The sequence below is a fragment of the Armigeres subalbatus genome, chromosome 1 (genome assembly GCF_024139115.2).
Source record: "Armigeres subalbatus isolate Guangzhou_Male chromosome 1, GZ_Asu_2, whole genome shotgun sequence".
NCBI lineage: Eukaryota > Metazoa > Arthropoda > Insecta > Diptera > Culicidae > Armigeres > Armigeres subalbatus.
Genome location: NC_085139.1, coordinates 232,925,788 through 232,951,774, shown reverse-complemented (window position 1 = coordinate 232,951,774; position 25,987 = coordinate 232,925,788). Strand labels below are relative to the sequence as shown.

General features: G+C 41.3%; 2 protein-coding genes across 3 annotated transcripts in view; one reads left to right on the top strand and one right to left on the bottom strand.

The window, feature by feature from the left end:
- LOC134205863 (metabotropic glutamate receptor 1-like) overlaps positions 1 to 25,987 on the top strand; it is a 143,209-nt gene that overhangs the window by 36,438 nt on the left and 80,784 nt on the right. The window contains exon 2 of one of the 2 annotated variants that reach the window (XM_062681521.1): positions 2,404 to 2,825. In XM_062681521.1, coding sequence (XP_062537505.1) covers positions 2,553 to 2,825 — 273 coding nt within the window. In that variant the 5' untranslated portion in view covers positions 2,404 to 2,552. Of the gene's footprint in view, positions 1 to 2,403; positions 2,826 to 7,617; positions 7,969 to 25,987 lie in introns of those variants that run through there. The other variant, XM_062681522.1, reaches the window with a different exon arrangement.
- Positions 14,913 to 16,748, bottom strand: LOC134211746 (microfibril-associated glycoprotein 4-like). The gene is made up of 2 exons (XM_062688921.1): positions 15,614 to 16,748; positions 14,913 to 15,328 (listed from the first exon to the last, which is right to left on the bottom strand). The coding sequence occupies exons 1-2, from the start codon at positions 16,579 to 16,581 to the stop codon at positions 15,214 to 15,216; spliced, it is 1,083 nt and encodes a 360-aa protein (XP_062544905.1). The 5' UTR covers positions 16,582 to 16,748; the 3' UTR covers positions 14,913 to 15,213.

Here is a 25,987-nt window from a genome sequence, read left to right as displayed (position 1 = left end):
GTTCTACCAGATGTATTCACAATAAATTGCGATTTGCTGAAAGAAATCGCTGTCTAATACTGCATTAAATGATAGAATGTAGCTTCACAGATACGCGAAAATCGAAAGACAGTGGTGGGCCGGGCACGTAGTTAGAATGTCGGACAGTAATCCGGTGAAAATGGTTCTCGACAACGGTTCGACGGGAACAAGAAGGCGAGGTACACAGCGGGTAAGGTGGATCGAACAGGTTGGCGATCAGGCGTGGTTGGCGACGTGCAGCCATGGACCGTGCTAAATGGAGAAGACTTTTATGTATTGCACAGGCCACTCCGGCCTTAGTCTGGTAATAAATAAAAAAAAACTTCACAGCTACGTATTTTGAGTCGTAGTCGAGTCGAGTCAAGTACGAGGAAATGAAGACGGCCTGTTACTGTTGAGGTCAAAATACGTATATGTAAAGTTACAATCAAGTGGTTCAACTAAATGTGATAGTAATAACTCGTCCTGTGAGAAGGGAAATTTTCAAAATTTCCAAGCCGCTAGGTTTTGATCTCAGTTCTAGTAATCCATTGAAAACAACTGTTTTAATCTACAAACTAAAATACTGCGAATAACACCACCATATCCAGCCTCACTCACCAATTCCAAAATCACTGCAAAAGGCAAAAAAGAAATCTTCCCAAAGCGTGCGAAACCCTGTGCATAAATCAGTGTAATTAGCACTTTAATGCCACCCGACAGCGAGCGCGATGATGACCGTATCTCCTCGCGAGTTGGTTAGCCGGCACTTAGCACTTGGCAGTGCAAAAAGCATCCATCCATCCTGCCTTCGTCCTTGTCAGTTCTACCGGGAGGATGCCGTGAACAGAAATGCGCTCAGTTTGACAAAAGCGCGGCAGCACAAATGCATACTTCAACTTTTTCGGAACTTTTTCCTCTCGACTATGATTTCATATTCTCCAAGAGGACAGGCAAGTTCTGTAACAACCCGCTCAGATCTGTTTGGAAAACTTGGCGGGCCAGCAAACTATGGCATTTATTGCCAGAGCGCTATAGCGAAAGCCGGTATAAATAACTATAGTAAATAAATTTTTCCCCTTTTTTGAATCTGATCCAACAAACAACCGTTGTTGGCTGGATTTGAGGATCCGGCGTGAAGCCTGCTCGAGAATATATTTGAGGTTAATGATAGTTTAATAAATGAAATGCGAACTTTGGCGAACTATGGCCGTCAAGTTGAGAGAGGTGGCTATTTAGCAAACTGCAAATAACGACTGCTAAAATGCAACGAAAACATAAGACTTTGAGCCGGAACAAACAACCAATCGCAGCTAATGAGTTCACGGAATGTTGATAAATGTTTATAGTATAGCTACCGCAACTTTGAGCAAAATGAAGTTTTCGGAAGTATATAGTTTCTCACCGCTTGTACAAACTATTTTCCAAACCATTTTTTTCTTTATTCACATTACATTCCCCATTCAATGTTTATTAAATACATAATTGTCAACCGTAGGGTTTCTAGGCAGAATGGAATTGCATTCGGTTGGGTATTTTGCTCAGGGCAGCACGGAGTGTACGACCATCATATGATAGGATAGGAAGGTTTCTAGGCCAAGTTACCATTTTTGTATTCGTTTAGCATGAATATGATGCTAATAAAATGATATTCTATCCCTTACTATACCCAGATAAGCCGAAAAGATTTCAAATCCAAATATTCACTACCTTCAGCATTCCCTTGCTTTGTAGCCTTGCGTCTTATCACAAGCAAGGCGAAGGAGAGGCCTAACTTTCCATTGTTCAATACATTTTTTGTTTTAATTTTTTCATTGCTTATTTCGTTTTCGTATTAGTTCTTTTAAATTTTCCCAGTTCTTAATTATGTTGTTCTTTCTTATTCCTTAACTTTTATTCGCTCATTCCTGCAATTTAGTTATTTTTTGAAAAGTTGAAATTGATACTCATTTTGTTGTAAAACTTTACATTGTTTGAGAATAATATATTTAAGATCACTAATGTATAGAGTCACTCAAGTGACTAAATTAAATAAAGTATTCTAAAAAAAGATTACTGAAAGTGAAAAAAATATAATGTTTAATTTGTAAAAGTAAGACTATAAGTGATATAAGAACATCCTGATTTGCGGAGACGAGCCAGCCTCGGGCTGAAAGTCTCTTTAATAAAGACACAAAAAAAAACATCCTGATTCCATATTATTTTGCCAAACCAGTGACACAAACCCAAAAAAAAAAAAAATAATGAATTCAACTCACCACTGTTGTTACATTATTCATCAAAGAATCGATTGATGTAATCATACAATGAACTGAATTATGCAGTGATTTAAATTTTAAGATGTGATCCACTATTATCAATTAGGACAAAAGTCAATAATGCCATTCATTTCCACCAAAAAAGGCAGCCAACATCCAATTTCGCAAGGATGACATTACATACAAATTCATGAGGTTTTCAATGAGCATCGAACATATATCTCAATCAGTTACGCAAGCAGTGAGTGAAATCGAAAGTGATAACAATTGAAGCAACAACAATCTGGAGAAATAATGCACTCGTCGTTACCGGCAGTCGGCCTCCCATCGCTACCAATAGAGATACTCACACTGTTCACCTTTGTCCTTCTCAACGCAGCGGTAGTGACGTTTGCCGATAAGCCACCAGCCACCGTTGCGCCACTGTCCGCCACTCTGCCGACCGAAGCATCCAAGCGTACCTCGGCACACATTCCGGGAGATTTTATCATCGGATTGCTGTTCTCGATGCATCACCAACCGCGGCAGAAGCGGTCCGGTCCGAACCATTTCCTGGCTTGCGGCGAGGTAAGTAACACTTAGATTAAAACACTCGTTTCGATTTGCCGAATGAAATGTGTATTGGATATTGTTCATGAATATGTATTCTTCCGAATATGGCGCCCTCGTTCTTATCAATACATTTGATGAACGATGAAGACGTCATTGAAGCTGCAAGGTGCTCTAATAGAGCCTCTAATATTTTTGCCTTTCTCGTACACTAAGTGTACCGAAAGGGTATATGTTCGTTCCAAAACCAAACTTTTTATAGAAGGTTCGGAGACCCATAATTTGATGTGATGATTGAGGTGATGTCTGTGTGTGTGTGTGTTTTGTTTTTCTTCCTAAGCAATTGAGGGGGAATCTGCTCAACAGACTTCCTGGGTTCGACGTCCACTAAACCGTTTCCATTGCCGCCAAGCCCATCGTCACTTTGGTACAACCAGAAAGTAATGCTTCAAAGGGGGGCCAGTGCACAACGCACCCTCGAGGTTAGCTGCGTGTCCTTGCAGCATCGAATATCGTGACTCGCTTTTTTAGAAGAACACCATGGTATCGTGCCAGCGAATTGCCGGCTTTCCAGGTGGTCTTACCACGCCCTATGTCCTCGGAAGGTGGGAAGGGTCGACTTCACGCCTGCTTCCCTCTGCACGACTGGTATCAAGAATGATGATGCCGCGTGCACCCCAAATTGACCTCTCTGCGATAGGGTCTGTTCGCCAACACACAGAGGGACTTGCTGACGCGGTGCCTACGCCTACCCCAGCCTTGACGAGGACCCCTTTCTGTCCTCGGGCTCGGAACCCGCCCGGTTGACCGACGCCGCGAAAGCGACGATAGAATGTTGTCGCGGCCACTTAAAAGGATCGAGTTCGACCACAGGGCATGACCACCGGTATGACCCATGAAGCCGACTCCGATCCCTTGGACCACCTCTTATTTGCACCTGAACTCGCCATCCTTGAGTCCACGCGCCACCTTCTGTGTAGCTCCGAGACGATTTGGACGATAGCCGATAAAACGGCGTTCCAGCCAACTTCATCTTTACACATTCCGCCGTTTCCTCACAAACACTCGGGCGAGGCCGAGCAAGCCAGCTGCGTTACCTGCACTGTGATTTTGCAGCACGCTTAAACGCCGGGCACTTCGAACCCCCCATGGGGTGCTTGCTGTTAACAGCTTTGCTGGAACAAATCAAACAATTGGGAGGGTTCGTGCAACATTGTGCCTTACGTCCCTCCAATCCACAGCGTCGGCAAAGATTGCTTCTGTCAGGGCCTTTGCAGTCCCATTGCTTGTGCCCCGGTTCCAGGCACTTGAAGCAAACTTCGGGTTGCTCATATATGCCCACAGGGCACACCGACCATCCCACCTTGACGCTCCCTAACTTGACTACCTTGGAGGCGTCCGCTGCAGATAGCCGAACCAATGCTACCTGCGTCCCCGCCGGACCTTTCCGGACTTCGGTGATCTCGTCCAGGTCTTTAACCCTTAGATTCACCTCCGTCGTGAGTGCCCTCATCTTGACCGTCTCGCCTAGGACTTCCTCCGCCAACTTCTTCTAGGCGGCGCCCTTTTGCGAGACGCCCCGCTTCAGCTCGAGGATCATCTCGCCCATCCGGGTACGTCTTATTCGACGTACGTCGGCGCCGAGTTCACCGAGCTTGACGTCACTCCCCATCACCTTCAAGGCGTCCGAGTACTTAGCCTCGTCCGTCTTGATGACTAGGGCATCGCCCCTGGAGCGATTGGCGCCTATCCTAGACTTCTTGCTACCCTCATTCGCCTGGGCCTTCTTTTCGGCTCTTGACGTCTTCGGTTTCCTCTTGTTCTTGACTAGGGTCCAGGAGGCGTCATCCCCCTCTATTTCCCTGGTCTGGGGCGGCTGAGAGCTCTCAGCCTGCTGTAACCCCTTACCCCTTACCGAATGTTCTGGCAACTCTGTTACTGGTTACTAAGTGCGATTTCTACCGGCTCTCGAAGTTCTTAAACTAATCTCCGTGAAAGTGAATTATAAATTCGCGAGTGACAAGTGTACTTAACTTTCAAGTGCTAGGAATCATACTCTGTATGTAAGTACAGAGATTATTGCAAATAATCATAAAAAACAGTTTATCTCCCAGAAAGTGCTTCTATTATAAAGGAGAAAACAAAAAAAAAGTGAGCAACAATTGCGAACAATAAATAGCATACAAAGTGCTTCGTGTCATTGCATGCAAGTTATGTTCATTTTTTGGTGAAAAGTGAGAACACATGAACACAAACAAACAAATCTTCTCGTTCCGATTCAGATTGCTTTGCCTGAACCTGGAATTTGTTGTGATTTGCCTAGCAATATTGCTACAACATAGCAACCTTGGCGTGTAATTAGTGTTAGATCTGTTTTTTTTAGACAAACTATTTAAATTGCATGCATAATTACCATATTATTCGCTCACTAATCCATTAAATAACAAGTTAGTGATTAACAGTGAGACCGATAAACTCACATTACTGCAGTATGGTGGCACATGATTGCCATCGACTGCAAATCATGCGTTGGGGAGACTGGACAAAAAATGCTCTTGTGAGGGGCATAAACAATAATAAAAGAATATAACACCTTAAATAACTACAATAAACTTTTATTTGAATATTTTGGTATTATTTCTTTACATTTTTTTTTTATCATTATTTTTATTTTTATCTCTTAATTATTTTATTGTTCTATTTTATTTTATTTATTTTTTTAATTATTTATCATTACACTGTATATTATTTATTTCCTTTAAAACGATAGAATAAAACTTTGGTCGGCTTAACTATTTTAATTACACCAATAACTCTCTTTTAATTGAATATCATACAGTGTCCGTTACCTTCTCGTAGTGAAAATATTTACAAGTTGTGACCATATTATTAATTAAAGTCTTCAGTTTTCTTTATTTTTTTTTTTTTTTTAAATTTATTTTCTTATTATTGATTATTTAAATAGATTATTTATTCTTTAATTGATGACCTCATTATCGTTTTTTTTTTGTTTCTGGAAATTGCTGTTCGTTTTTTATTTATTTATTTATTTTTTTTCTTTACTTTATTCTGAGTTGTGAGTGTTGTTGTGTACTTCAATAGCGTTTTTTTTTTTCAATAAATAAAGTGTTTCTTACCATTTACTAGTTTTTTTTTACCTTTTTTTTTAATTTTTTGTCATCTTTGTTCATTTTAAAACCCTTGCGTGTGTGTGTTTTGTTCTTGTAACAGTGATCAACGCAACAATGAGTGCATCAAAAATGGAAATCGACAGAGAAAGGGAAGACGAGATTCTACAGCTTCAAGGCGATTCCGTCGAAGATGCACTTTCCTGTTCATCGTCCATTCTGAACACGGATAATGATGGTGCCGAAGACGCTGATGATTACGATGATGATGATGACTTTGAAGATGGCATCAACGTAACATTATTGTCTTCACCACCACCAATTATTGTCCCAAATACCTCCGATGGGCAGAAAAATACACCATCTCAGGACAACGGCAGAACCACAAGAAAACTGAGCGGTGCTGGACAAAAGCGCATACAAAAACTGTTGGATCGTGGGATTAGCTATGAGGAAGCTTACCGTCTGGCTGAAAAACCACCTCAATCATCGGATCCCTCCAAGCGCCCAAGATAAATGGACTTGAATGGATCAAATACAAGCGGAAATCCAACACCCGCTAAAATTGCTCGTCGGAACAAGGGCAGTAGAACCCAAGCCAAGACCAGCTCAGTGCAACATAGAATCGACACGGCTCAGACAGGACACTCGGCACCTACAAAAAATTCCGAGGGTAAAGTCAAGCCGTCATATAGAGATGTTACGAATTATGTGAAGCTAGGGATACTCTCGACGGGATACCCTGAAACAGAGCTCACAACCGAACAGTTGAAAACTACCCAAAAAGCCATTCTGGCGAAAATAGTTGGGCAACGGAAGGAACAACTGAAACCAAAATTTGGTGACTGCCTGTTCAAATCTGGCTATTTAGTAATAGTCTGCAAAAACAAAACAAAAAACAGTAGACTGGCTGAAGAGCATACTTTCTACAATAACTCCCTGGCCTGGGGCTGTACCCACAGCGGTTGATGAAAAAAATATCCCGCAACCTGAAATATTGATCGGCTTATTTCCGTGGAGTACAGCAGATAAGAATGAAGAATTTCTGGCACTCCTGGAAAGCAAAACCGATGGGCTAGCAGTTGATGCATGGGGGATTGGGGGATACTACCGCGCAGCACCATTAGCCAAAGACATGTCGAACTAGTATTCACAGTCGATGGAGCTTCATTGAACTCAATCAAGCAATGTGAATTCTCACTTGACTACAAATTTGGGAATGTAACCCTGAGGAAGAAATTCCGCAGAAAAAATCAGCAAGAAGGTAGTGAACGACCAAAGCATAGGGATGAAAATGACTCTCATATGACACGAGAAGGAACTGGAGATGACAAAATGATCGTCGATCAATCTGTCCAGATCGCTGGACCGTGTGGAATAGAGAGTCATTATGCTTCTGGCCACACTGCAAGCACCGACGTCCATAAACAGAGCGAGCCTCGAACGTCAAACATGCGGATTGAATCGATGCACCGAGACATTAAAGTCCGAGTAGACAAAAATCCAATTAAAGGAGGCCGCGAAACCAAAGACAGGAAGATACCAAATCCCCATGCAAACGGTAAACATAAAAAGGACCTTCAATAAAAATATCAAGTTCATTCAAGTGAACCTCCATCACGCAAAGGGGGCATCAGCCGTACTTTGCAAAAGGTTCACGGAGAGCAAACTGGATGTCGCAATAAATAGTAGGATACTTGGAATAACTACAAATTTCAGTAAGCTAATTTACTATGAAGGGCAACTTGCACCAAGAGCTGCCATTTTAGTGAACGGAAAAATAAACATAATTCCAATTACAGAATTCATCAAAAGAGATATTGCTGCGGTCATGATGGAGGTGCCAACAGCCCATGGGACAACGGTAATATATGTTGCTTCAGCATACTTTCCCGGCGACGTGGGCGATGTACCTCCACCAGAAGTAGCAGCTTTCGTTTCTTATTGTAAGAAACAAAATAAGTCGTTCATAATTGGCTGTGATGCCAATGCTCATCATACCGTATGGGCCAGCACGGACATCAACAACAGAGGTGAGTACCTTTTGGATTACATTTCTAAAAATGAAATAGATATATGTAATAGAGGAGATGCTCCAACATTCATGAACGCAGTAAGGCAGGAAGTTCTTGACTTAACGCTGTGTAGTCCATTCATTTCGGACAATATAAATAACTGGCATGTTTCAAGTGAAGAATCCTTGTCAGATCATAAACATATCATTTTTGAGTATGAGGCTGGAAAACAACTCACACAATATATCAAAGATCCCAGAAAAACTGATTGGGAGCTATATAATTCTAAGTTAGATGCCGAAAAAAATAAATTTGTATCTAACTTAAACTCTTGGGATGAACTTGTGTAAGCGAAGCCCTATAAACAAACAGTGAATTGCTCACTGTAGAACCATTGCACAATAAATACATTCTCACTCTTCAACTCAATCCTCAAATTACATTCGCATCATATGCTTGCCATGCACTCCTCAAGTGCAGGTCATTAAATCATTAAATCATTGCACCCTGCCGAGTACATTGTACCCAGCAGAACCGAGCAAACAGAGGATCAAATTACAGACCTCCACTGTTGTCATCGAACTGCGCCTTATGCAGATGTTGCATCTTTTTTACAGCAATTACAACTTATTTACCGATCGCCGCTGATTGGTTAAATCGATGCTTAGCACCTCCTCCACTCAGGAACTATTATGTATTAGTATTTGGATACATTTGTAACGAGACTAGCTGTAAACTGAATATGAAATAAACCGACACTCTTGTCTTGAATCTAAAACGGTACGGACCTTATCAATGCCAATGTCCGAACAACACACTTGAGAAAAGCTCAAACCAGCTTTCTAGGCTAATCCAAAACTCTTTTAATGAAAGTTGTACCCTTAAGTTACGCTCTACAAATAGAGACATACCATGGTGGAACAACAGACTACAAAAACTGCGCAAAAGAACCCGAAAACTTTTCAACCGGGCTAAGCGAACACAACAGTGGGAACAATACAAACAATCCCTCACCGATTACAACCGAGAGATTAGGCGATCTAAAAGGATACATTGGAGGCATACATGTGAAAACAAAGGAAATACTCCAGCAGCTGCCAGGTTGCAAAAATCCTAGCCAAGGATCATTCTAATAGACTCGGTACTTTAAAAAGATAACGGCTTATTCACTACATCTGTGAGTGAAACTTTAGAATTGATGATGAACACTCATTTTCCGGGGTCTATTATCAGTTCAAATGAAGACCTAAATGCGAATGCAATAGGAACTGAAATCATTGAAATCAGCCATCAGATTCATGGAACAGTGAACGAAATGACTGAGCTAGAAAGATCCAGGAACGATGCACGTATTCTGGCCACACAAATTTTTACTGAAAGTAAGGTTGAATGGGTAATAGATTCCTTTGAACCTTTCAAATCACCGGGTAGTGATGGAATTTTTCCTGTACTACTGCAAAAAGGTAAGGCAATTTTAATACCTATCCTCACAAAGCTGTTTCAAGCAAGTTTATCGTTGAGCTACATTCCATCAGTTTGGCGACAAGTACGGGTGACATTTATCCCCAAGGCAAATAAAAGTCGAGTCGAGTCAAGTACTAGACACTTAAGACGACCTTACTGTTGAGGTCGATATACGTATCTGTCAAGGTACAATTAAGTGGTGGAATTAAATTGGATTGTTTGAACTCGTCTTATGACAAGTGAAGACTTTCCACTAAAAAGCTCAACATAATTTTCTTAACCAAATAAAAAGGATATAACCTCACCAAAATCCTTTAGGCCTATAAGCTTGTCCTCCGTTCTACTGAAAACAATGGAAAAAAATAATAGATGAACATATCAAGTCATCATATTTAACCCAACTACCGTTAAGCAAACACCAATTCGCTTATCAGGAAGGTAAGTCATCAGTAACCGCATTACATGCAGTTGTTACAAAATTAGAAAAATCTTTTGAAGCAAAAGAAATTTCCCTTGCTGCTTTCTTAGATATAGAGGGAGCTTTTGACAACACTTCTCATAATTCCATAAAAAGGCAATATCAAATCGTGGCTTCGATAAATGCATTGTAGATTGGATTAAAGAAATGTTAACAAAAGAGAAATATCAGCTAACCTTGGAAACTCTCACATTAGTGTTAGAGCAATCAAAGGGTGCCCACAAGGAGGCGTATTATCACCTTTATTGTGGTCTTTAATAGTAGATGATCTTCTCAAATACCTTATAGCCCAGGGCTTCGAAGTAATTGGTTTCGCTGACGATATTGTCATAATAGTACGAGGCAAATGCAATGACATTATCGCCAACAGAATGCAAACTGCTTTAAACTATGTCTCCACATGGTGCGATAGAGAAGGATTGAGTGTAAATCCGTCCAAAACCACTATTGTGCCCTTCACGCGTAGGAGGAAATTCTCACTAAACAACATGATATTGAAAGGTACACGATTGGAACTTTCAAATACAGTCAAATTCCTTGGCGTAGTTCTTGATAGCAAACTTAACTGGAACATGCATTTAGAACACGCCATTAATAAAGCGACAAATGCTCTATGGATTAGTAAACGAACTTTTGGTAGGAAATGGGGACTTAAGCCGAAAATGATCCATTGGATATATTCAGCTATAGTAAAACCAAGAATTACCTATGGTTCGTTCGTCTGGTGGCCAAAGACGAAGGAGAAGAGTGCTCAGATGAAGCTCGAAAACTTCAACGATTAGCGACTATCTCAATTACTGGTGCAATAAGCAGTACACCATCAAATGCACTAAATGCTTTACTATAAATGCTTCCACGACATCAAATTGTACAATTAGCAGCTGAAAAGACTGCTTTGAGGATCAGAAGATCCGAAAATCTTTTTGGAGGTGACCTTAAGGGTCATCTTAGCATTCTAAAAAACTTCAGTATAAACTCCCTAGTAATAAACAATGAGGACTGGATGGAGAAAAAATACAATTTCAATAGACTATTCAAAGTAATTGATCCTGGGCGCAATACATGGTTGAATGGAGGACCCACACTTCGTTCAGGATCAATTACGTTTTATACTGACGGTTCAAAATTGAACAACCATGTGGGAGCAGGAGTTACTGGCCCTGGGATAGACATATCGCTTCCCATGGGAAGTTGGCCATCCGTATTCCAAGCGGAAGTTCACGCAATTCTAGAGTGTTCTGTAATATGTTTGCGTAGGAACTACAGACACTCAAATATATGCATAATGTCCGACAGCCAAGCAGCTTTGAATGCTCTGAAGTCGGCAACATGCACTTCAAAACAAGTTTGGGAATGCATTCAGTCCCTCCAAAAATTGTCTTGTCGGAACCAAGTTAATCTATATTGGGTTCCAGGACACTGTGGAATAGATGGTAACGAAAAAGCCGATATGCTGGCGAGACTCGGATCATCAAGTCGGTTTACAGGACCGGAACCTTTTTGCAGCTTACCAACTTCTTCTCTTCGTATGGAGCTGAAGGTATAGGAATCTATGAAAATAGAAACCAATTTTAGGAACGCAACTAATGCCACACACTTAATTTTTTTCGCCGAGATCTCAGCATTTTTTGTTTATTTTCCCGAGGTGGGCACCGCCGAATTTCAGCAAACATGATTTTTGCCGAGATCTCAGTAAAAGTGACGTTTCAGTTGCTGAGATACAGCAAATATTTTGCTGAGAATCAGTAATAAACGAAATTTTCTACCGAAGTTCAGTTTTAAAATTTACTGAGCTACAGCGGTGCCCGATTTTGCCGAGCTCGAAATAGAAAAAGTTAGTGTGCAGGCAATCGAAACGTTTTATCACTCCGAATGTTTCCATGACTCGCAACATCTTAGAATTATCTAAAAGAGACCTAAGCACTTATACGGGTCTCATTACAGGTCATTGTCCGAGTCGATATCATTTGAAGCTTATAGGGAAACTTCAGAATGATCTATGTCGCTTCTGCGACATAGAAAAAGAAGATTCGGAGCATCTGTTATGCCGTTGTCCGGCAATTTTTCGAACAAGACAAAAGTTCTTCACCAAGGGGCTTATAGAACCACTTGGGCTTGGTAGAACAAATCCCAATTCGGTGGTGCATTTCATTCGAAAAGCTGAGCCGTGTTGGGGAGAAGCTGTTAGTCAAACAATGACGATCACTTCCAATAGCGATACGCCATAATGACATAGCAAGAAAAAAAGGGGAATATATTACAATAGATCAAAAAAATGGTCGCAGTAATAAAATATACCCGACAAGGAAAAAAAAACCCTTACCACCGTCTTTCCTGGGTGGACGGACCTTTCCAGGTCCTTCCTACCCCGATTTTGGAGGTACCTGGCCGGGGTTCAGCTTCCCAGCCACACTACCCATGTTCGGGGTAGTAACCCTCCGCGTTTTGGAGCGTCCCCCAGGGAACTCATTCCCTGGAGACTGTCTCCCACGTTTTGTGTCTGCTCCGTTGGAGCAGTCACCCCCGACATGCCCGCGAATACTTGAGCCTCAGTCTGGGTAGACTTGGGCACCACCGTCTTCGCTGGCACGCCCTCGGTCGATTCGACCTTGCCCGAGTCCGCGAATCCTTGGGCCTCAGTCTGGGTAGACCTCTACGGATTTCACGGGTTTACACTTGGCCGTCGCGACCGCCCTCTCCAGCTTGGCGTCCAACATCGACTTTCGAAGTTTCAGCAAGCTCCTCATGAGGTCCTTACTGATATTATGCTTCGATGACGCAAAGTCGATGATGGCGTCCAGCTGTTCCGTCGCCACCTCGAAGGCCGAAAGCCCATCGCGTTTGCGATTCATCGCTTTCACAAGCCATGGGCCGTCTATAACCTCTACCGGCGGAGCCTGGTAGATGGTTAAGTGACCCACGCTGGCGCTGCGCACTGAGCTGCTGACTATTGCCTCTGGCCTCCTAGGCGGAGACCTGAACAACCAACCTCTTGCGAAGGGGTTGTCGCCTACACTACTACCACTAATTGAAGAATTGACTTGGTTTTCCATTTTGGTCCCACGAGTTGCTCGGGAAAAGAGGTCCACCACGCCAGGGCCCAGCATGACGCGGTAAAGGACAATTACTGTGGAGGGTGCCCAGGTACCCCACAGGCTCCGTTAAAGGCCTAGCTTATTATTCCACCCCCCTGGCCATGCATCCCCTCGGTACGGATCGCTAAACGCCTTGGGATTAGGGGTTAGGGACGATGGTCCCCTTGGTCGCACCTACTCACTCTAGCTGATGTCAGAAGGACAACAGTGCCCAGGAAGACCCGTGGAAGCGTGAGATTGGAACTTGTGAGGACCAGAGCTGTGTAGGTCGCTCCTTCCCAGATGTCAGCTCACCATTTCGCAGCCCGTGCGTGTGTTTTTTTATTGAGTTATGACACTTTCGTCCGCACTTCCTCGCAAAACTGCTTAGAAACATTCACCATCTCCCCTTGCGGCCTGCTAGGGGGATTGGGCTCTGGGGATCACGCCTGCTAAGTTACCTTCCACAATTAGGTAATCTTGCTTCTATGGAAATTTGCTTCCAACGTGGTGGGAGGAAAAACCCTCGACTGAGGGAAAAAACCTCCTTTACTTGTGTTGTTACCTTGCTTCCCCTCGGACCGCAAGATAAACTGTCTACTTCATGGATTCTACCATTCGAACTTTCCATCATATTCGTGTCTTTGCCTAAACTTCTCCAGTTCTACCAATATGCTTTACTTCGGAAGCCCGTGTGTGCGTCACTAATTTTTTTGGCACTTATCTTTAACCGATTTGCTCGACGCGGAGTTCTGTCCCATTGTTTCCTTTTGGAAATTGGCCAGATCGGACTATGGGCTTCGGAGCTATGGCCAAAATACATTTTTTACATGAAAAATTCTCACTCATTTTTAGGTCCTTATCCTTAATCGATTTGCTCGCAACAAGTTACATTCGACGCAGAATCGTATCTTATTGTTTCCTGAAGAAAATTGGCTCGATCGGATTATGGGATCAAAAGTAATGACCAAAGCATTTTTTTTTGAACAAAAATCGCGTAAAAAAGGGGTCACTCATTTTTTAAGACACTTATCTAGTTTGCTTGCAACAAGTTGCATTTGACGGACGTATAATCCTATCCCATCTTTTTTGAAAAAAGAGTTTTTTCTATTTAAAATTGGCCAGATCCGACTATGGGCTCGGAAGTATTGGCCAAAATACTTTTTTTATGGAAAAATCGCGAAAAAAAAACAAAAAAAAAATTCAATGCTTCCCCGAGTAGGTCAAAATAATAGATTCACATCATGTCATGTTCCTGAGTTTAACAATTTTCCTAACAAGGTAAGGCTGTTTTGAACTTGAACTTCTAACAAAATTTCGAAACAGTATCAGTGTTGTTATATTTTTGTAAAGAAAAAAAAAGCCGATTCAAATTATTATAATTCAGTTATATCAATGATTGTAATAAATAACTGAAGAAGTTATTATTGTGTAACAATTTTGTTTAGCATCCTCTCTGATTTATACGATTTTTTCGTATACATTTGTTTTTTGGCCATAACTTTCCCATAGTCCGATCCGGCCAAATTTCAATAGGAAACAATGGGAAAACAGTTTGTATTGGAGCGATCCAATAGCCTTTACGTATACATAGTACTTAGTATACGAGAAAGGCAACAAATACACCAAGTGATTGGAATGATTTTGAAGGAAGAAGAAATGCCTTCAAGCTGATTTGATGACCCCATAAGTCCTATTTACAAGAAAAGGGATAAGACTTGATTGTGATAACATTCCTTAATACCGCCTACAAGGTAATCTCCTGAGCTCTGTTTAGCAGACTGCCTTCGTCCCTTTGCGGATGCCTTTGTCGGCGAATATCAAAACAGTTTCGTGAAGGACGATCAACAACGGACCAGATGTTTACTTTGCGACAAATCCTTGATAAATTCGCTGAATACAATTTGTGGACACATCATCTGTTTGTGGATTTTAAGGCAGCGTACGACTCACTGGAACGATACGAACTGTGGCATATAATGCTAGAACATGGCTTTCCGGCAAAGCCTATTAGGCTGGATCGTGCGACGCTGGTTGGATCCAAATTGAGCGTCAGGGTGAGTCATCCGATTCGATCGTAATGTTAAATGGATTGAAACAATGCGATGCGCTGAAATGGTTTTCGTTTTTAATTTACGAACAGGAAAAGATATTACACGTCAGTCAAAATCCGCTTGGTCCGGTTTGGCAGAATGCCGACCAATTGAAAAAAAAATCATGCCAGAATTGATTTATTTTCAAAATTTATCACATTTGACGTATCATCATTCGAGAGTATTTCAATCCAATGTGTGATTGTTTAATATGATACCAATTCATATACGTTTCACCCGTTCCATCTTTATATATTGCGTTAAGATTGCTACAAATAAAAAAAAAATCTCATTAATATATGCATTGTACCCGGTAGAAATCGTTTACTCATTAATGGGTACTTTTTCTCTGCTATCTCTTTCACTCTGCTGAAAAATTTACCCATTTTAGGAGAATATTAGTTGATTTACTCATTTAAATCAGTAGATCTACTTATTATCCCAAAATGGGTAACATTTTCAGCAGGGAGAAAGAGATGGCAAAGAAAAAGTACCCATTAATGAGTAAACGTGTCTCTCCGTGTAATGATACTGGAAATCATCCTTTTTCCTACCTGTAATAACAGTCGTTGAACCACCATGCACCCTTGAATTTCTGAGCACAGCTTTTTGAATGGGCATCATTATCCCTGTCCAGAGTAGAAAATTTCATGTTTCTATGATAATCCAGCGAATCCCCTGCAGACCCACTGTAGGTTCCCAATTTCCTTAATGCATAACTTTCATTCTCGCTTCCAATTCCGAATTCATCATACTGTGCATAATAGTATTTATCATCAAAGTCTCTCAACTGCACCATCAATTTATAGCGTCCTGCCTTCGTCAAACGGTGCAATGTTTCCAAGCCGATCCACATTTCTCCATCGGGACTCCCGAATCCATTCTTATACTCAGTCCAGTTTCGGTTGAAGTCGACTGATCCATCAAACCGATACTGAATAACAAGCCATCCTCCTTCATTAAAGTCTTGTTCACAGTACGCTTCAAACGATTTATCGAAGCCAGATGGATGGATGAGGTACTTCCCGGAAACCTCCGCTGGAGCTTCCGCGCATGACTTGTACGGTTTTGGAACAGTGGGGATCCGCTTCAAACAATTCAGCAAACTTTTGTCAGCAGCCATAGACAACATTGATTGCTTCCAGTTCTCATGATTGGAACAACTCAACTGCTGCTGCAAAATCTCCCACGAACGGCCCATTACGGTCGATAGATTGTGACCCACGTCTTGCTCAAATCTCGTCAGCATCCATATCACACCCTGATGAGTCTCCTCAAGACGGCTGTGATTGCGCATAAGCTGTTCGTTTTGTTCCTTCATTTCGATCCACATGTTCCAGAACTTACTCTCTAGATCTTCTAGTTTTGTTAGAAGCAATTCGTATCCGAAGCTGCCCTCTTTAGTGACTGCACAACCAGCGGTTACTGTTTCATTGGCCACTTCCGATGATTGTAGCGATTCATTACAACAGAACACTTGGAGCACATATAGAACGAACACAAATTTCCCTCTAATCATCATCGAGCAGCAATGGTGATATCAGACGTATTAGGAAGAATGACTGTCAGTCAATTAGAGCTGATGCATTTATATGCAAAACTTAGCTCGATTGCATACTGATAATAGAGTTTATACTATTTTTGTGGTTTCTGTTTTGTGGTCAACCTCTTGTTATCTACTGTCAGTATACGGTGAGGTAATTTTGATTCAAAATTAGGTAGCTTTGAAGGAGCAGAAAAATGTGGTGAATTTGGTGTATGGATCTGTTGGTAACGAATTTATGACAAAAGGTCGAAGGACTTAAGGTCGAATGAACAAAAGGTCGAAGGGACAAAATGTCGACGGGACAAAAGGTCGAATGGACAAAAGGTCGACGGGACAAAATGTCAAAAGGACAAAAGGTCGAAGGGACAAAAGGTTGAAATTACAAAATTGTTTAAAATTGAAGAGCCATAGTATTGCGAACAATACAAAGGAAAACTATGATGTAAGTACCGTCATCAGGGGTGACACTTGGACAAATATGGATCAGGATGGCCCATGTTTTCAAAAAATTCAGCACAAGGTAAATGTAATATAAGATACCTTTTTGAGCGATTCAGATAGCCGACCTACAGACTGTTCGTGAGAACGATGGCCACAACCTCTAATTTTTACACAAAACTCTACCACCAATATGCATAAGCACATTCATTCATTTATTTAGTTTACATTTAAACAGAAACCACTGAATCAACAATTTGACGCCACAATACACGAGTTAATAATCCGAGAACAAGGAGTTCTTTTTTTTTTTTTAAACTTAAACGCCTAACTACCATCACTGTTCACAACCAACTGATTTATTATCCTCAACTTAACTACATTACAAGTATGCTGAGTCTGCACTGCCTCGGTAGGCACAGGTTCGATGATCGCCCTCGATATCGTTCGCCTGGTTCTGCTCGAATGTGCTCGATTTTGCCAACTTTAAAATGCTGACACCGATGGGAACGTCGATGGAATTCCACAAAGTCCGGTCGGCAACGACGTTAACTCACGGTTCGAGGCCGCATCTCTCCATCCTCGAATGCGCCCCACGCTCGCCAAGTCGTTTTACACTTGGTCTTCTCACCTCGTTCGCTGTGCTCCACGCCGTCTCGTACCTGCCGGATCGGAAGCGAACATCATCTTTGCAGGGCAGTAGTCCGGGTTACTTGCAACATGCCCTGCCCATCGTACCCTTCCGACTTTAGCTACCTCTGTCTACTGGGTTCGTCGTAGAGCTGATCTAGCTCGTGGTTCATTCTTCGCCACCACACACCGTCTTTTTGTACACCGCCAAAGGTGGTTCTAAGCACCCGTATCTCGAATACTCCGAGTGCTTGCATATTCACAATTATGATTACATCCTGAGAGAGATTTTTTCGTCAATGTTGTACAAAATACAACATCACCCATGTCTGAGTGTTAATTAAAATGATTCGTACGGTTGAATCACCGAATAATGTGCATAATGTAAACTGTTATGTACGGCTTAAGGCCAGTCTTTGTGTACATGCTTCAGTGTTTATTTCTTATTTAAAACCAATAACAACGTCACGTTGAATTAAAACCAATGACATCCCCATCTAATACATGATGATGAGTGGAAAACGAATTTGACACACATTTATACAAGAGACTGACAATCTTTTGATTCTCCATGATCGACATCGGAATGTAATGTATAGGAATGTATAGGAAGTCGCGTTGGCGAAATAATTAATTATACGACACTGACTCAATAATACCAAAACCAATGTATTTCACTCAAACATGGACTCGAAGCGACCCGTGTTACGAGAGCACGATCTAACAAGTATTAAATTTTCAGTTCTCGTCCCGAGAACTAATCAAAATCATACAATGCTTGCCCTGGCTGCTGAATATTCACTGTAAATTGGTTAAAGAACTGCCCATGAAATAAAGAAGGAGGAATCTCTGGAAAATGTAGTAAGCTAGATTTTTTTTTCAGAAACATGTTTTTAATCTTGTCGTATATTTAGTATTTTTCATGTATACAGAATTATAGATTTTTAAATTTTGTCCATTCGACCTTTTGTCCATTCGACTTTTTGTCCCATCGACCTTTGGTCCCTTCAACCTTTTGTCCCGTCGACGTTTTGTCCCCTCGACCTTTTGTCCCGTCGACCTTTTGTCCCTTAGACCTTTTGTCTCTTCGACCTTTTGTCCATCGACCTTTTGTCCTTCGACCTTTTGTCTTTCGACATTCTGTCCCAAATCCTTGGTAACTGTGTATTTTATAATTTCGTAAAAAAATGTGTTAGAGAATGCGATGTGTGGCAGTCACATGTACCAATGCTGCTCCTCGAAGAGCCGGTCCTAGAAAGGCCCAGCATTACACAATAATGGATTTATATGGTAAATGTTCCAATTATTCTTACTGAGATTTCAACTATAAAAAAAACTATATACGCGCTGGATTTCAAATCCGGAAGTTTGTTTATAGATTTTTTTTGCTAATGGTAGCATATATTGTAAGCGAAAGTGGCCTCGGACTGGTCATGAAATACCAGGCAGTCTGAAATGGGTCACACGAGCTGCAGTAGAGCTAGCACCTTCTAATTCTCGGATCAAATCTGACTGTAAAACAGTCAGCTTTTTGCCTTTCTCGTACAACAAAGTTGTACCGAAAGGCTATCATTTCACTCCAAAATCGAACTTTTTATAGAAGTCTCGGAGACCCATGATGTTATATACCAATCGACTCAGCTCGTCGAACTGAACAAATGTCTGTCTGTCCGTGTGTATGTGTGTGTGTGTGTGTGTGTGTGTGCACACGAAAACCGAAAAACATTAGCCACTTTTTCATATAGTAATTCTTAACCGATTTTCTCGCAACAAGTTGCATGCGATAGGGGACAAAGCCTTGTTGATCACTATTGAATTTGATAACGATCGACCATTGCGTTTAAAAGTTATTAAGAAAATGGGATCGAACTATATAAGCGCCGTATAAGGTTGGTGTCTTGGCTAAATGCGAGAAAGGCAGTATCACGACTCGGTGAATTAAGTTGTTTTTTTTTTCATAACATCACTGCCAGCCAGTGGGAGTTAGAATGGAGACACACACAGACCTCTTGTTATCAGACCTGTCAGAGTTGGTAATTTATAAAGTTTTAATTTTTTTTATTCTTATTTTTATTATCGAATGGGGAGAAACCCGTTGAAGTGAAATCTTTTCGAGTTACTTCTTCAATGGGCATAAAACCCATATTTTTGCCTTTCTCGAACAACAAAGAACTTTTGATAGAAGGTCCGGAGACCCATAGTGTTATATATTGATCGACTCAATCGAAATTGTGGCAATGCGAGATTTTTGACATTTCAATTTTTTTCAAAATATTTTATAATGATCGAGAAAGGCATCATCACTGCTAGATGGATTAATCTGGGTTTTTTGTTTTTTCATTGAATGGACTCATCGATTCATTGTCCCATCCCCATGTCATACTGTTTGGTATGGTGGCTTTTATTGGACATGAAGGTAGAATGTAAAATATAACAACTGACCATTAAAAAATTTACTATTTTGTGCCAATAACGTACAAAAATCGAGCAAACCCTTTGCAATCATCCCGCACTTCCATAGCAAGGGGAGCACAATGGAGTTGAATGGTGGTTGCATGCACGAAATATTTTTTTGTGTGTCTTTATTTATGTGAATTTGATTTCAGATTTGGATCAGTTTTTCACTCGGAATCAGGAGATTTTCGCCTTTCATGGGCACTGAACTGCCTTTTTACGCATAATTGTTCCATATTACCTTTGATGAAAAAAAATCAAACTCGAGTCAACTTGTCCCACTAATTTAAGAATCGGTTGGATCTGAAAGTTTTGCCAATATTTTTGGAATGTTATTAGCGTGTTATGAATGTTATTATTTCCAGGACATGATATGGATTACTACTTACGTAAACGTATTTCAGTATCCATTATCATCAAACGACAACTTCATGTTGTTAGTGAGACAAATTGACTCGAGTTTAAGTTTTTTCATCAAACGTAACATGGGACAATTATGCGGAGAACGACAATGAATGTAGGTGAAGGCTACTGTCGGAACGAACTTTAAATGTGAGATTGCATTGTGTTATAAATTCAAACCTCTTTTCCGCCACTTATTGGGGCAACGTAAAAAGAATGCGAAGAAAATAGATTTTTTTCATAAAGATTTACTTGTTTTCCAATGATCTTTGGACAATTTTGAATTGTGTATCATGAATCATAGCAATCCAAAGCCCAAATTGGATATGTTATTATCACTTCCTGCAAGAATCCTTCATGCTGCCCGAGGTGTGCTGGTGATCATCAGGTGAATGATGTAGAGAAACGGGATCAGGAATAGGCCAAGCCAGGATATTCTTTACACAAACACAGAAATAACCGGATTTATAATTTAACGTTTTATTCCACCAGACTGCATTACATGCGTCCTACTAGTTTTGCTCTTCCTCACTGGCTAACTCTTGTTCTAGTTACCGCCTACTATTCTCTTCCCCTACAATCCTCCCTTACTTTAATTGAATTAATATTGAATATAGTCCTTATATTTCTTAGGTTCAGATCTCACTCTTTTTGTAGGTCTTTGTTCTTCCAGTTGTTCGAAATCACTTTGTTTGTCACTTAGTTCCGTATACTGTTCATTACTATCAACTTCTTCAGCGCATTCTTCTGCTTGCTTGTTTCTTGTTCCAAGTTTCTCTTCCACTGAACAACGGTTCTTCAATCCTCTGGTATTAAAATCTGCAGCTGTAGATGATTCGGGTTCACAATTCTGATCATTTGATTTTGTGGCTCTTCGCTCTTCATATTCTTCTATTGTTGTCACATTTGGTAATTGAATCTTCTTCAAATGTGCTACATTTCTCCTGTATTCTTTTCCTGTATCGTATGACCGTACTGTAGTATCCCCTCCAGTTTTACGAATGACTTCAAATTCTTCCGGTGAATAATCAGACTGCAACTTATGGATTTTCTTCATTCTTTTCACCACCACACGATCTCCAACATCAATGCCACTCTCCTTGGCAGATCTTTTCTTGTCAGCATACAAATTCCTCTTTTCCTTTTGTAATTTATCGCGATCACGAATTTCTTCGTCCATTAATTCTATGAGTGGTACGCTAGGTAGTTTGTTACGTATCTTCCTTCCCAACATGAGTTCTGCAGGTGATTTTCCTGTAACACTATGATTCGTTGAATGGTATGTTAGCAAATATTGTCGTAGTTCTAATCTCCAATCCTTTCCTAGCTCTTGTGCAATTCTTAGCCTTTTCAGTATAGATCTGTTTTGTCGTTCGACCTCACCATTCATTGCCGGCCAATACGGAATCGTATTTATGATCTTGATGGCATTGCTTTCACAAAAATCATTAAATTCAACACATTTTGCATTGAACTGTGGTCCGTTATCCGCGCGTAGTGTATCTGGCAGCCCATAACGACTGAACACAGTAGACAATTCCTTGATGGTATCTGCAGCTGTTATCTCTTTCATTTCACAAACTTCCATGTATCGACTGTAATAATCAATAATTACTAACAAGTATTGACCTTCCGGTAATGGCCCTAGGAAATCTACAGCTATGTCTACCCATGGCTGGTCTGGGAGTTCGCGCCGCGTTATTGGTTCTGGAGGATTTGGAGCTGACACCAATGTACATCCTTTGCAAAGCTTAACAAATGTCTCCACGTCATGATCCAATTTAGGCCACCAAACATTGGTCCTCAAATGACTTTTCATCATATTCACCCCTGGGTGTCCTTCATGTGCAATCTGTAGTACTTTTTCTCGAAGAGTTCTGGGAATGACAATTCGATCAACCCTCAGCAATACAGTATCAATGCAGCACAGTTCATTTGCTATGACTCGGTATGCTAATGGCAAATCTAGCTGATTTCCAGTTTCAAGAAGTAGAACGACCTGGGCGATTTCGGAATCCTTTCCACTTTCCTCTTTTATCTCGTTCCACTTCAGGGCATATGTTGTTCCGGCTTGAGCTGCTATTTCGTGGATGACAATTTCTTCTTCTGGATCAAATGCAGCAGATGATACAGTTCCTAATCGAGAAAGACAATCAGCAATATTCTGATTTCCAGGAATATGTACGACATGATAATCGAATGCTTGCAGTCGCAATATCCACCGTTCGATCCTAGCACACGGCTTCGAACGAGGAGTGAATAAGAACTCTAACGCTTTACAATCGGTCATAAGAGTGAACTGCTTTCCATACAAATACATTTTGAATCGTTCGACGCTCTACACTAATGCCAATGCTTCTTTTTCGGTCTGGCAGTACCGACGCTCCGTGTCGGTCAATGATTTCGATGCGAAAGAAATAACTCTGCGATCACCTTCTGAGTTTTCTTGCAACAACACAGCTCCCAACCCAGAGGGACTAGCATCAGCTACCACTATCGTTTTGTCTTCTGGATGATAAAATCCTAATGTTTTTGCTGAAACGAGCTGCCTTTTGATGGTTTTGAACGCCGATTCATGAACGTTTGTCCAAATGAATCTATTCTCCTTTTTTGTGAGATCCCGAAGAGGCTCAGCGATCGTTGCAAGGTCCGGGATGAACTTATTCAAATAGTTCGCAAGGCCCAAAAAACTTCGTACTTCCGATTCGTTAACAGGCGAACGAAATGAAGAAACAGCATTCACTTTTATATGCGATGGGCTTATACCAGATTCAGAGATGCGATGTCCTAAGAACTCAAGTTTGCAAACCCCAAAAGCACATTTTACCCAGTTTAACTCAACACCTCTTTCTCTCAGCTTATCAAGCACCTAAGAAAAAAATGAACAATCCAATGTGTTTATTTTAACAATTTCAAAGTTTTATTAAGCTAAAGCACTACCTTTTTAAGATTTATGTCATGGATTTCTTTAGTTTCTCCTTCAATGATGACATCATCGAGATACCAGAATGTTCCTTCGCATCCCGTTAGCATTTCCTCCATGATCCGCTGGAAAATCTCAGGTGCTGTCACCAGGCCAAACGGTAATCGCTTGAACCGAAACAGTCCTCGGTTAGTGATAAACGTTGTAGCATCTCTTGATTCTTCGCTTAACTCGACTTGATGGAATGCTTCGCGTATGTCCAATTTACTCCAGATCTTTCCTTTTCCCAGCCGCGCAAGGTATTCATCGACAACAGGCATCGGAAAGTGTTCCCGAACGACTGCTTGATTCACTCGCCGTAAATCCAAACAAATTCTTGGTTCTCCTGAAGCTTTTCCGACAACTACTAGTGGTGACACCCAGGAAGCTGGTCCTTTCTTGACTTCTATAATATCACGAACCAGCAACTGCTCAAGCTTGCTATTTACTGCTGCTTCTATCGGAATCGGTACTCGGCGTAATGGTTGAAACACAGGCCTGATATTCGGATCCATTTCTATTGTCGCTTCCACACCTCTGATCTTAGAAAATGGCTTGAGCTCTACGTTGACGTTATTCACTCCTACGCCTACCTTTAGCACGCCCAATTTTTTAGCTGTTGAATCTCCGAGAATGTCTTTCTGGCCACCATTGACAACGAAAAATTTTGCAACCGTCGATCTGCATCCGATAGTAACTTCTGCTTCAAAAGTTCCACCAACGTCAAGAGGTTTATTGCTGCCGTATCCTTTCAGAATACGAGACGATCCTTTAGCTGACTTCACAATCTTAATCTTTTTCTCTTTCAATTCCTTCCATGTTTCAAACCGCATCAAGTTTGCATCTGCACCTGAATCAATTAACACTTTCACCAAAATTCCTCCTATTGTGGCATCCAGAACGTTGCTTTCATTTCCGCCATAAAACGCATAATACACTTTCTCTTCGGTTGAAATATTTTCCTCATCATCCAGTTGGTCGATATGTCCAGGTAGTTTATCTATTTTATACACTTTCTTTGGATTTCCTTTCTTCGTGATGTTCGCGTTACGTTTTCTGCACACAATTTCAAAATGTCCCAACTGCTGACAACGACGACAAGTACGACCACGAGCTGGACATTCCGGCGAAGTTGAGAAATGTCCCAGCTGTCCACATGAAAAACATTTAGCTATTTTGCTGCTTCTTGCCAGTTGCTGTTGATTGTATCGACGTCCTACTGCACTAAATGGTTGGCTTTTCCGTTCGTCAGGTTTTGCAACCGCCGCAGTGGTCTTCTCACTTCTTCTGATTTCGCAAACGGATGCTTCGCGTATTGCATTGTTGTTCTCCTTTAGTTCTCTCATTTGTTGGTCGGTGTCTTCGATTGCCGCCGCAATTTCTTCAATTTCCTTAAGTTTGCGGTCCCGTTTCAAAATAGCCTTACGTAATTCATCTGATCGACAATTTTCAACGATAACATCAATGAGATAGATTTCCTTGAGTATTTCATTCACTTTGCCTGGATACTTCTCGAAACCGCAGTTCATACATTGTTGGCGAAGCCGAATAAGAAAATGAGAAAATTTTTCGTTTAGCTCTTGTTTCAGCTTACGGAGCTTTCTGCGTTCTATAACATCTTGCCTGCCTGCTTGAAAATATGAATCAAGCAACTCGATAGCCAAGTCATAGACTTTCGGATCAGTCGTAACCAGAGGTATTTTATCATGATCCGGTAAACTACGAAAAATTCGTTGGAGCTCAACTCCACCAAGATGCAGCAGCTTCGCACGCTTCATCTTCTGTTCTGTTATATTGAACGCTTCGAAGTAGCATTCGAGAGACCATTTCCAGGTTTCCCATTCTCTGGAAATTTTTCCCTTTTCAATGACATCACACCGAAACGGTGGAATTTGACGAGTTTCTTCCATCTGTTAATCCTCGTCGCCAGTTGTAGAGAAACGGGATCAGGAATAGGCCAAGCCAGGATATTCTTTTCACAAACACAGAAATAACCGGATTTACAATTTAACGTTTTATTCCACCAGACTGCATTACATGCGTCCTACTAGTTTTGCTCTTCCTCACTGACTAACTCTTGTTCTAGTTACCGCCTACTATTCTCTTCCCCTACAAATGAGTGCTTTGCTGATTATTTGAAATGTAATAACTGCCATGTGCTGAACACAAAACGGAGTTCCCCCTATGACCAACTGCTCGACGTAAACCACGCCTCTTGGAGTACTGACTGTCCCATTTTCGCCAAGCGACTTAAATCGGCACGGCAACGAATAGATTTTTCGACCTAGCAATTAGAAGAATATGCTGATAGTGGGAAGCTCCTTTATTCCGGTTATAAAGCGGCAGTGCATCATTCATCAGAATATCCTCTTGATCGGACACCGGGACGCACTCTTGCCTCCAGCCTTGTGGAAGGTCCCTGTCCGCTCATCACAGTCGAGCCAATCCAGCCTGCGATCATCAGCCGTCCCGGCCCTGTGTTTGAGACCGGTGAAG

Coding starts and splice junctions, on each gene's coding strand:
- LOC134211746 (XM_062688921.1), bottom strand. CDS start 16,581: ATGATGATTAGAGGGAAATTTGTGTTCGTTCTATATGTGCTCCAAGTG. Junction 15,329..15,613: donor TTCAACGACTGTTATTACAG/GTAGGAAAAAGG, acceptor TTTTATTTGTAG/CAATCTTAACGCAATATATA.